This window comes from Penaeus chinensis, chromosome 11 (genome assembly GCF_019202785.1).
Source record: "Penaeus chinensis breed Huanghai No. 1 chromosome 11, ASM1920278v2, whole genome shotgun sequence".
Taxonomy (NCBI): Eukaryota; Metazoa; Arthropoda; class Malacostraca; order Decapoda; family Penaeidae; genus Penaeus; species Penaeus chinensis.
Genome location: NC_061829.1, coordinates 16,139,092 through 16,151,021, shown reverse-complemented (window position 1 = coordinate 16,151,021; position 11,930 = coordinate 16,139,092). Strand labels below are relative to the sequence as shown.

At 39.1% G+C, this 11,930-nt stretch overlaps 2 protein-coding genes across 2 annotated transcripts in view; both read right to left on the bottom strand.

The window, feature by feature from the left end:
• Window positions 1-6,862, bottom strand: part of LOC125030573 — an 8,266-nt gene extending 1,404 nt beyond the window's left edge. The window contains exons 1-6 of the mRNA XM_047620697.1: window positions 3,764-6,862; window positions 3,340-3,612; window positions 3,037-3,173; window positions 1,429-2,839; window positions 1,069-1,265; window positions 44-235 (exon numbers count right to left, since the gene is read on the bottom strand). Of these exons, the coding sequence (XP_047476653.1) occupies window positions 44-235; window positions 1,069-1,265; window positions 1,429-2,839; window positions 3,037-3,173; window positions 3,340-3,612; window positions 3,764-3,857 (2,304 nt within the window). The 5' untranslated portion in view covers window positions 3,858-6,862. The remainder of the gene's footprint in view (window positions 1-43; window positions 236-1,068; window positions 1,266-1,428; window positions 2,840-3,036; window positions 3,174-3,339; window positions 3,613-3,763) is intronic.
• A 141-nt stretch (window positions 6,863-7,003) lies between these two features.
• Window positions 7,004-11,919, bottom strand: LOC125030574 (eukaryotic translation initiation factor 3 subunit F-1-like). The gene is made up of 7 exons (XM_047620698.1): window positions 11,771-11,919; window positions 9,235-9,311; window positions 8,836-9,042; window positions 8,451-8,553; window positions 7,893-8,009; window positions 7,592-7,725; window positions 7,004-7,239 (listed from the first exon to the last, which is right to left on the bottom strand). The coding sequence occupies exons 1-7, from the start codon at window positions 11,877-11,879 to the stop codon at window positions 7,150-7,152; spliced, it is 837 nt and encodes a 278-aa protein (XP_047476654.1). The 5' UTR covers window positions 11,880-11,919; the 3' UTR covers window positions 7,004-7,149.
• Between the last annotated feature and the right edge of the window lie 11 nt (window positions 11,920-11,930).

The window sequence follows — 11,930 nt, the reverse complement described above, 5'->3', positions numbered from 1 at the left end:
CGTGATGTAAGCAGGGGTGGGCTAATCATACAGCATTACAAACCTGGAAGTAGAAAGTGGCGTAAGAAATCACGAACATGAGGAGACTTGGGAAGTAACTGTTCATGATGTGGTATCCGTAAAGGCGTCGCAGGTGGTAGGAGAGCACGAAGTAGGTGTTGTTGTCGGCTGCTTGCATGAGCCAGCCCACCTCCGTCGTCTGGTCCTCCAGCACATACTCCAGAAGAGAACGACGCTTTGGCCGGAGGTGAAGAGAGGTTAGAGACATACTTGATGTTTATTACACGTATAGCATCTAATTTATCTGTTAATATGGCTTTATTAAGTTAAAACTACCACAAACTCAACTGTCTGATAGACTGAAAGTTCAGCATTTCAGAAGTCTGGGCATCACGTCAGCCATGTATTTTGACTGACATTCCTGTTGATTTGCAATATCGAACTCTAGGCACAGCTTACCAGGAAACACACCATGGAGATTTCGTAATTTCTTACATCCTTATTCACTACTTACCAGCAAATAAAAATAACTGAAGAGAATGAAATATCTAAACCTAAATTTCTACTGTCTTGTCATTCTTGTTTGTATAGTTAAAAGGCAAATAATGATAATTTGGTGATTATTTCAAAGAGAGAGGGAGAGGGAGAGAGAGAGGGAGATATATATATATATATATATATATATATATATATATATATAGAGAGAGAGAGAGAGAGAGAGAGAGATAGAGAGAGAGAGGGATAGATAGATAGATAGATAGATAGATATAGAGAGAGAGAGAGGGATAGATAGATAGAGAGAGAGGGATAGAGAGAGAGAGAGAGAGAGAGAGAGAGAGAGAGAGAGAGAGAGAGAGAGAGAGAGAGAGAGAGAGAGAGAGAGAGAGAGAGAGAGAAAGAGAGAGAGAGAGAGAGAGAGAGAGAGAGAGAGAGAGAGAGAGAGAGAGAGAGAGAGAGAGAGAGAGAGAGAGGGAGGGGGGCAGGGTCATAGAACGAAAACGAGAAATTCTATAAACGCAGCCATACTTATTCCATCTTATTTTAGCCCGGGAAGGAATGCATACTCACAGCATTGAGGTAAGGAACGTAGTTACCAGGAAGAGCTTTGCCAAACACCCTGGACCACGGGGAGTTAATCAGAATGAAGGACAGGTTGCACAACTGAGTGTCGAAAGGATATAGCTGCAACTGAAACTGGCAAGGTACTGTAGCCAACACGCCCAGGTACACCTCGACTGCAGTATCTATTCCATCTGCTACGTGGCCTACGAGTTTTGTTAATATTAATTTTGGCATCTGGAGTAATTTGATCAAATTTAAGCTGCTGGGATTTTTTTTTTTTTTTGAGATATCTGCAGAAGCGTCAATTAAAGATATTTAATCCCTTCTATAATGTCGGTTAGGCGTACTAAGAACAACATTACTCACCCATATACGGATCAGCAAGGGGCCGTTTCTCTGTAGCATCGTTATTATAGGCATAACAGAACTTTTCATAGTCATTGGTGTCCAGAACGGTGCCATCACCGTGGCCCGTTACTGCCTGTACAGCCGGCGTCCAAACCAACTCACACGGAAAATAGTTCTTTATGTCGGGCTTAAGGTTGCGAAATTTCAGTCTCGGGTCGTACCAAGTCAGGGTGATTCCTACGTCCATTGAAGCCGTCGCATTGATGGCCGTGATGTCACTCAGGTGATAGACATCAATATGATAAGCTAGGGGTACAGTGCCGTTCTCCCAAGGTCGGAGAGGCGGAGGAGTAGAGACGTCGTAGCGAGATGGCTTTTCCACAACGTGGCAATTTACTTCGTCAGACATATCTCGGCAATGCAAAATATCGTCACAGCGTAAGAGCTGGGAGATACACTGGCCATCGTCGCAGGTGAACTGGGTGGTGAGGCATTTGGTCAGCGTGAGCACGACCTCCTGGGTCCCCGCCATCCACCGTCGTCGGCCGATCGGGACCGCTGCGCCCTCCAGCCTCCACTCAACACGATGCAGGTTCGAACTCAGCACCCATATGGAATCCTCAAGCTTGATTCGAGAGCTTCCTTTACTTTGGAATATGGGAACCGATAAATTAGAATCTATGTAATATGTGTACTCGAAAAAACGCCCGGTGTGCCCGTACAAAGTATACAAGGATGTGGGCGACAACTTGCAAATGGAGCAGTCGAGACGCCGGACGCAAGCCACCATTTTTTCTCCGTTCGAATCCCAGGCAGGGCACTCGTCTCCGGGCGTGATCGCCACTATCGTCCCGTTCTTTACATCGAGCCAAGTCAAAGGCTCACCTGAGTCCGCATATATGTTGCTGAACTGAAGTGAAGTTGTGTTTATTGCCGTTAAATCGTCTGTTGATACCAAAGTCCCCGCCAAAGCGTGACAAAACGACTGGGAATGGCTATATGTTCCGGCTGGTTGTAGGAGGACGTAGCGAGGGTATGATGAACACACTTCCTGCAATGAGTGGAGCTGAAAGGAAGCATCGCCTACTGCAGCCCAATCCTTATTCATCGTCAAGTCAGGAAACCCCTGCGCTCGCCCTGCACACTCGACCGCCTTCCCAATATCTGGGATAATTCGGCTCCACCAGCGAAGCCGACTCACCGTAGCTCTTAACTTACCGCGTCCAAACCCTCCTAGACACAGCTTTCCTGTCGGCGCCTCAGATTTCCCCTGGGTGTCCTGACAACTGTCAACCTCCAGTGTGTTATTCGGCGCACAGCTGTTCGGATGAGGTGTGGCTCTTTCGTCAGGTGGGTTGTACCCCTCGCCTACACCAGGTACTCGCATGCTCGACAGTGGCCTTTCTTCGTCGTCCGCTAAGCAGCGACTCTTAAAAAAACATAAGAAAAACATCTTTCATAGCAACTGTACAGTAAAAATATGTGACTATAGTCTGGAAACCTTACTTTTATTCAACGGTTTGATGGTCATTCTTTTAAATTGATATCCTTTGATAGATTTACACAGTGAATAATATAAGTATGCTGCCCACCCTTATAGAATGAATCATCCATCACGACATTTACCTTCCCCGATACACCGTCGTACTGCAAACACAGGTGGCGCCACTGTTCAGGAGGGAACTTCACTTCGAAGAAATACTCGCTTGTATCGCCTTCCATCGAATTCTTCACCCGGAGGAGCACGCCCATTTGTATGACGTCTGGAGGTAATTACATTTATTGCCCTTTTACTAAATTCAGTGATGTGCATAATTAAACCACAAGCTTAAGCGTAAATAGTTTCTGAAATAGCTGGTAAAATGCCGAGAAATAATTTTTAGAATTATCTATCAAGAAGTAATAAATAGTTATGAAATTCATATTTACCGATAAAAACCCTCCGGTATTTCTCAGTGATAGTTAAGAGGGTAGAGTACGTATAACTTCTGTCAACTTTGACGAAGGCACAGACAGTAAAAGAAGTATTCGAAATAACGGAAGAATTTAACAGCTTGTCAGCCCCAGTCACTGCATCGGGAGTACCGGTTGTTCTCGTTTCATTCTGTACTGGACCAGGCGAGATAGGCAGGCTTCCCCCGGCGGTTTCACAAACAGTGGATTGGCCTGGTCCCATTCGGACACCGACTAGCATCTGCGGGTCTGATGATTAGGAATGATTGACATGAAAATAAAAGTATTAAACATAAATACATATTTAGCTAATAATTACATAGTGTAGACAGAAGGTTGTTGGCACACTGACTTTGAACTATTTAGCCAGTTATAGATTCTCATTTCCATTTCAGATTACCTAAGAGAGACGCGGAAGACAGATCCGGAGGCTCGGCAGCAGTTGCGAAGAGGGTCGCGGTTGATAACACCCATCGTATAAACGACACCGACATAACGGAGGCACTTCTGAAAAATCATGTTAATGACGTACTGTACCGCGCAACAGAAATGCGGTATGGAACTGTGCTACTCAGCCTTCCTTAAGAAATGTGAAGTTATATATAGAGCAATATATAATCATACAGCAACGTAAGCAATTACGCTACAGATGCAGTAGGGTGGCAGCAAGTACCTAAACTGAGCAAGAAAACAGCATGAATGCGCTCACCTGGCCGTTCCACCTTAATTTATAGACTCAGGTCGCAGCATTGATCTTAGGCGTCGATCTGACATTTGATCTGGAGATAATTCTCGCCCTTTGTCCTTCCACAAAATGTATATTACTTGATATATATGCTTTTTATATAACTCAGCTTCCCCGAGTTGAAGCGTCTCATTTAACTTTGGCATATATATATATGTGTGTGTGTGTTGGGGGGGGGGGGTTATGTGCGTGCGTGTTTGATAAACTGTATTTAATTAGTGTTCCATGGTAGTCCGAGGTACGACAATAAACACTTAAGAGTCAGCAATATTCGGAATGAGAGAAACCAGGCCATTAATTAATATCTTCGGGGTTTTATTTTGCTCGCAATATACCCAGTACATAAGGATTACTGCCCTCATTTTCTTAACCCTCATGCTATTGTAAAATATTTATATAAAAAGCCAGATCGAAGATATTGATAAAAAACTTCGCTGACATTTGCTAAGGACAATAATGCCGATAAAAGAATATGGATATTTTTGTACTGAACAAATGGAATATACCTTGCCAGCAATAACAGTGTCGATCGTCTATGCAACATAGACAACAATATCCGTCCAAGCAAGAACCTCTCTTTTAACAATTTCGTTTCGGATAAGGAAATATTCCCGGGATGGTGTATGAGGACCCTCTACAAATGCTCACATGAGACGATCATCTAGGTAGATATATAGATAAAAGAGAATGATAACAGTATGAGTTGATGCGGAATCAGTCACTTTATCAAATGGGAATAATACCGAGGATGGCATATTGTCATATCCACCTGTGATTCCAACCACAAGGGTCCCTCCTTTCAAGTTCCCAGGTGGAGGTCCAGCCTGTCTCGGCTTTCCTTACAGTAGATTTGGTTGGTATGCTCAAGCCACGAGTTTCAGGTCCCATATATCAATGGATCGTATTTGATCTATTCATATCAATATTCTGAACTCAAAGGGTTACTCTTTTAAAGACATTACTTTTGATCACAATTATTATGTTCTTTATCATGTGAATTATTTGACCTTGCAGTTTTGCTGTCCAAACAAGATACTGATTTGATTCCATTTTCTCCATATAACTGTTATCTTCAATATATGAAGCAATATTAAGAATTGCATTGCACAGAATTTCTTCATTGTCGGTCAAATTTATCAATTAATCAGAAAAAACAAACACCCAGGTATCATTAGGGAAAAAGCATGGAGGGTTATGAAAACGTTTTCTTTGTATTTTTTGTGTATACTGTACAGTCAATTCCCCAAGGGTAAATTTCACTCTGAAAGAGATGCTTATTTTTTATATTCTTGGAGCTTGCCAAGGGTGTTAAAATAATACATGAAGTATCCAAGTTGTTAGGTTAAATGAAGCAGAAGAGATCATGTAGTTTGGTCAAAACTTAGAACACTGTCCTGGGTGATATTTATGTGTAGACAGAAATGTGTATTTTTTTACTTCACAAAATGTCTTAAGAGCCAAGGAAGTACTGTTAGTATGACGTATGTCTGAAATTAAAGAAACACTAATTTTCCAGCCAGAAGTGCAATCACAAAGCATATTCAAACAAAATGTAACAGTTCTCGCTGAGGCAATAATAGGTGGAGAAACATGCATGGTTAGCCAAGAGGCAGATGTCAGCATTGTGTTACCTGGTCATATTCAAATACAAAAAAGGCAATATGAAATAAACAACTTCTCTGTGATGATATAAATTTATTTCTCTGGAGTGTTTTACCATTTTCCTCTTTTTAAGTTACTTCTATTAACACCAAATACCAAATATGCAGATCACCATGAACATTTACTAGCAGTATTGTAGATATCAGTATTACACTAAGTTCTGATCAAAATGTAAGCACCAGTTGAAGCTCTAGGCCAGTGGTTATGAACTGTTTTAAACTTGCACTCCCTTTTTTCAAGACACCATGTTTGCAACTCCCCCTATATTAGCCTATTAATTTGCAAGTTTTCTACATTTTATCCTCTATTGGGATTGTGACCGAACCTGTAGGGAACCCCTGTCCTAGGCAGTTACTGCTATACACTGAAAATACATCAGCAAAATAATTATGAAATGAAACACAAGGATCTTGACTTGTATGCTGAGAGCCTGAATAACCAGAATTAACATGGATTTTTCTTTTCTTTATTTCTCCATGACTTAGCAATACCAGTTTCCATGAATGAACTTATTTGTGAGTAGTTAATGAATCGTTTTCAAGACTCTTCTACCAACCGATGAAGATCTTGGTCCACCATATAGGCCCATTCAGATTTGGAAGGCAGCACTAGAGAATGGTTCAGAAATATCCAAGTATGGGGTTGGGAAGCTATGGATGGGGATGATGTCCACTAAGGGGCATCAATCAAGCAACACTATCAAACATGAATACCATAATCTGAAAGAGACCAGGATGCTCCAGAAATAGCAGGAGGATTGCTTGCTAGTAAAATGATTTTGTGACTGGAACAGAAGATAATAAGGTTGCAATGGATGATGTAACATTGCTACCAATTAAAAGATGAATCTGATATTGGTATCTTATAAGTCAAACAACCATTACAGGTATATATATGAATAATTCTTTGAAACATTGATTTTTTTCACCCGGTCAATATAGTGCATGTGTTTATCATATGAGGTGCTTTCTCATTATATTCATTCAAAGGTACCAGTTTATTTGCTGTCGAGTTTCCAGTCCAGATTACCATTTGAAATCATGTAATCACAATATGTATAGCCCCTCAAAAAACTTCATTTTTTTGAAGAAGTAGAAGTCAGGGTACCCTCTCCAGGACTTGCCTAATGAGTGATGTGTACAAAGGCTATATTGAACAGTTTGTACTTATTAATTATATCAAATAAAGTAGTCTGATAAACAATATTCAAATAAGGTTAAAAGAGAATGGGTGTCACCTTTAAATTTATTTTCCAAAACATAGCACTGAACCTCAAACTAGTTTTAATGTAACACTTTGCTGACAGTGTCACATCAGATACAATCTTCTTGCCAGCCAACAAATGCAAAGCATTTTCAGCAGTTCTTTCTCAATCAAGCTTACTGGGTTGCAACCAGCATTGTAAGTTTCTCGTTGAGGCCCACATTCACCTTGGTAAGCTGTGAGAGATACATCACCATCAACAGATCCTGGAAAGAAATTAATACAATATGAAGATATCTTTCATCAATGCACTGAAAACAATCAAATGAACATGTAATTTATTGTTTTAAATGATCAAAAATCTAAATGACAGTCTTCTTACAAAAATAAAAATTAGGATACATGTTCATGTAATACCTATAACAGTAATATATCAATAATTACATTGCCAATAAAAGCAAACAACTCAAATTAACATCAAGAAGGATAAGATTTTTATAGAAAGTAGTGGAATACAAAGGTTTCTGTAATCCTAGGACTTTCCAAAAAGTAACATACAGAAAAGGCATGGAAAGCAAATAAAAAATAAATGGTCTCAGGTTTTACAATTTTACATACCTTCATGTTTGTGTTCAGCATCTCCTCAAAATCATGTGCAGACATCTTAGGAACCCTGGTTACGATCTTTGTCAGTTCACGGCCTATGTAATTGTCTGCCAGTACTTTCCCACTTAGGACATCATCTACATAAGCTGTTTACAGAATAAGAACAGATTATTAAAATTGGTATTTCCAGTTTTGAAAAATAAAATACAGAAAAAAATGAAATAAAAGATGCATGTGACTGCATATGTTAAGAAACTATTGCAATAATAACAATCAAATATGTGACAGAAGTTAACTTTTGAAAACTACTTACCAATAAGAATATCCAAAGCAGATTCCATGTTAGTTGTTGCTTCTGATATCTGATGAAGATCTGAGGTTGGGTCTACTATTCTAGGTCTGCTGTACTTGCTCTTCTGAGCAACATTAGCTGCAAGGTAAGACAGGAGGTATATTTTAGCCAGAGTTCATGCTACTATCAACATGTCTTAGTAGTTAATGAAAATACAACTAACAATTGGTTGAAAATGTTAAAAATCATGAACAATGTGTCATAAATTTCTACCTCTCTAGGGAGTGAAAATATTCATCTTATATTCATAATACTGATCATACATTAACTTTGCACACAATGCCTCTTTACACTGCCAATTTCAAAATTTATTTTGTTGAAGACATGTCTAGCAATACACTGATATTGCAAACCACATTAAAAAAGTGATATGTTGCACATCTTAGGTAACTAAGTGTCAAGGTAACAACTAATAATTCTGTCTTATAAAACAATTCATACTCAATCACATAATTATAAAAAAAATAAATGCTTTATGTTTTACAGAATGTACATCTTCCAGAAAAAAATGTGACTTACTTCCAACAATCTCAGGAGAATAGGAGACAGTCGAAACAGGAATTGGGGCAAACATTGTGCCTGGAGTACGTCCTGGAACACCCATGCTAGCACTTACATAGGCCTAGAGGAAATATTTGTATTTTTAAACATAATGAATATTTTATGATAAAATAAATTAATAAGAAAAGACATTTACAAAGACAACATAATATATATACACACACATGAGGGTTTGTAGGAAAAAGAACAACAATGAGAAAGGTAGGGAATAGGGCGTCATATAGAGGAGAGAAAGAATAAAAAATTGGGAAAAATTAGCCACTGAAACCGGAATATAAACATAAATAACTATAAGAAAAATCTTATACATTCTGTATAGTATTTCAAACACAGTGGCCTTTACCTTAATGTTCATGCGACCTCCATGTAAAGTTGTATCAACAGTAAGGTGAATCGGGTTGCTTGTCACACGTGAATAATAATCATGGATGAGGAGTGAGTGGTCTGTGATCTCATGACCAGTTGCCCACCATCCGACTATGACCTCGCTGGGGTTCACCTTGCGATGTAACTCGTACATGTCTTTTGCAAAGTCCAGTTCCACCGCAACCTTAAATAAAAAATTATCAATAACGTGGACACTCAAATTGATTTGTACATTTTTTAATTTAACAGATTTTAAAATTAAAAGGATTACAAAATTGAAGGCATTACTTGAAACTGCTGAAATCTACAGCTTTTTATAATCAAACTGAATTACCAAAAAAGATAAATGTAATTATGCAAAAAAAATCTAACTTACCTCTTCTTTCGATTCATTGTGAGGAACACAGAAGCAATTAGTAATCTCTACAGTACTCTTATCTACTCCAACATTTCCTGAAAAGAAAAGGTAACCTCATGAAAGAAGACAATCCATAAAGATTGATTAACACATCAAATAAACAATGACATACTGGAAAAGGACTATCCATAACAGTCTTAACTGACTTGTTAATTTACAGATGCTATTTAACCCATTAACACTGTGCTATTCACTGTGCATGCTAACCTAATGTTCCCAAAAATTATTTAGCTTACCAATATGATAGGAGGACAGATTTCAAAAGAAAATTACACATGTACACTAACTATAATATAACTTTATTAATACAAAACTATATTCTAGTTTGTTTATCATTGACAAGAAACTAATATTTAACCCCTTCCCGATGGGTCACGCCTATAGGTGTCATAACAATACGCTCGAAATGTGGTGTATGGCTGTCCGCTGCGGCGGCGCGACAAAACGCTCCGAGGCAGTGATTCTGCTTGATGTACCAAATTCACGCGTTCAAAGTCGGCGCATTGCTGTGGTTCGCCAGATCGTAGATTTTTTTTTTTGTTTTCTACACCCGTCACCAATGGTTTTCTACACCCGTCACCAATGGGTTAATGTGTTCGATGATTCATAAAAAAAAAAAAAAAAAAAAAAAAAAAAAAAAAAAAAAAAAAAAAATCTAAAACACAATCTTTTAAAAAATTACTACTTTCCTTGGGTATGAAGACATGTTCCATTGGATTGCACATCCTAATGTTCTTTTTTATGAACACTTCATAGTCATAGTCACAGTTTAACAGTCACAGGTCACAACTCCACAGGACACTACTTTAAAGACAAAATTTTTGCTTGCCAAGTTCACTATTCTATAAATTTCAGTAGCTGCAAAATTCTAAAAGATTTACTGGTGATAGAAACCAAGCAGTTCAGAAGACAGAAGCGAAGAAAAGTTTAAAAAGTGTGATTTTCAGCGAGCAAATTATTTGTAGTAGGAAATGTATTAGTCTATCTTTTATATTGAGAAAACATTCAAATTCAATTTGACATAGCGAAATTGTATCCGGTATCCATTTTGTTGAAAGTGACGAAAAATCAGGTGGATTTGTTTAGTACGACGTAAGCAACGGAAATCAAAGGAGCCAATTAGATTTCCTCTGGAACGTGGTGTGACCATAGGCAGTGACCTCCAGCACATTAGAACCAATTAGATAAGAAACAGATCATCACGTGACAATAGAAGCTGGGCCTAGAAGAAGGCGCTTGAAATTCAAATCGGTTCCATCATGGCTAAGCAGTGTGTTGAATGTGAGGATAAGTATTTTGACTTCATTGCAAAGTATCATCAAAATAACAACATTTTTGTTATACCGGCAAAATCATGATGTACTGCCTGTGGAAGTACTTTGCCCGAACTGTAAGACACGGTGTCACTACAGTCTATCAACAGTTCTTTGTCGAGGCCATGAAACTGAACCCTCCGCTGTCCGATAAGGAACAGCGGAGAGAAATCACGATTCCTGCCAACAATGACCTGGAAGACCCCAATGATCCCTGTGACAAAATGCCTGAGTTAATGCTTCAGGTAAAGCGTGGGTAAAACTTTTACTGGGTCTGGGCTCTCTCCTACTGGAACATACGAGTTGTTGGTTTGGGGCTGTAGCCCTCCCAAAAAAAGGGGGTTTAACCTGTTCCCAACGGGTCACACCGTGAGGCGTCAAAACAAACCACTTGATTTGTGGTGTGTGGCTGGCTGTATGTCATGTTGGCGTGCCAAAGCGCTATGAGCTAGTGATTTGTCTTAATGTACTGAACTCCCGCGCTCAAAGTTGGCGCGTTGCCATTGATCCCCAGAATGTAGAGTTTTTAAAAAAAATTCTTCACCCTACATCAAGGGGTTAAGGGGTATAGCCCCCACATCATCCAAAAACATGTTAGTATAATTTGCTTGCCTGGGCTCTATCCTGCCGGAATATATAAAGTAATGATTTTGTTGAAACCCTATATAACCCGGAAACAAGTGGATATATTATTCTCTCCCAAGTATTAATGATATTTCTCAAAATTTCCTCCCCCAAATTCCCTGATATATATCATGCCCTCCCGAGCTATCAGGACCAATATCGTATCTGCTTCTTTTGCAAAAGGAAATGAGTGCTAGATTCGTTCGAATTTAGCCCTGTTACTAAAATCTGCGGAGCATCAATTAACGTAAATTCATCCCTAACTGCGTGACAGTAGTGACAATTCCTTCCCATGTGGAAATAATTACACCTTCAGAAAGGATAATCAGGCCTGCTTCAATCAAACTAAAACCTAAATACTCATAAAAATAAACATTAGCAACCTACAAAACACCCACATAAAGCAATGTGTGGAAAGAAAGAACAGCAACAACATGAAAGAAGAAAAACGAGTACCAAACTTCGGTAAACATCTGCCCATCGACCGGTATGGAATCTCGAAAACAAAGTACTTTCCTCTCAAGCACAATCATTTCGCTCATCAAACTACACCTTACCTAGAAGGGTGCCGATTACACGATGGGCATCTGGATTTCGTCTTTCGTAGGAATCGACAATGCTAAAGAACACCACAGGGTGCACCTGGGCCACGAAGTTGAGCGCCATGTTTGTGACGGAAAGAACGATCGCTTAAGATACAAAGACTCGCCGATTTTC

Excerpts from the sequence above, each read along its gene's own strand:
- LOC125030574 (XM_047620698.1), bottom strand. The coding sequence starts at position 11,879 with ATGGCGCTCAACTTCGTGGCCCAGGTGCACCCTGTGGTGTTCTTTAGC. Across the intron at positions 9,312-11,770 it reads TGTAATCGGCACCCTTCTAG|GAAATGTTGGAGTAGATAAG; the intron begins GTAAGGTGTAGT and ends TTTTCTTTTCAG. Across the intron at positions 9,043-9,234 it reads ACAATGAATCGAAAGAAGAG|GTTGCGGTGGAACTGGACTT; the intron begins GTAAGTTAGATT and ends TTTTTATTTAAG.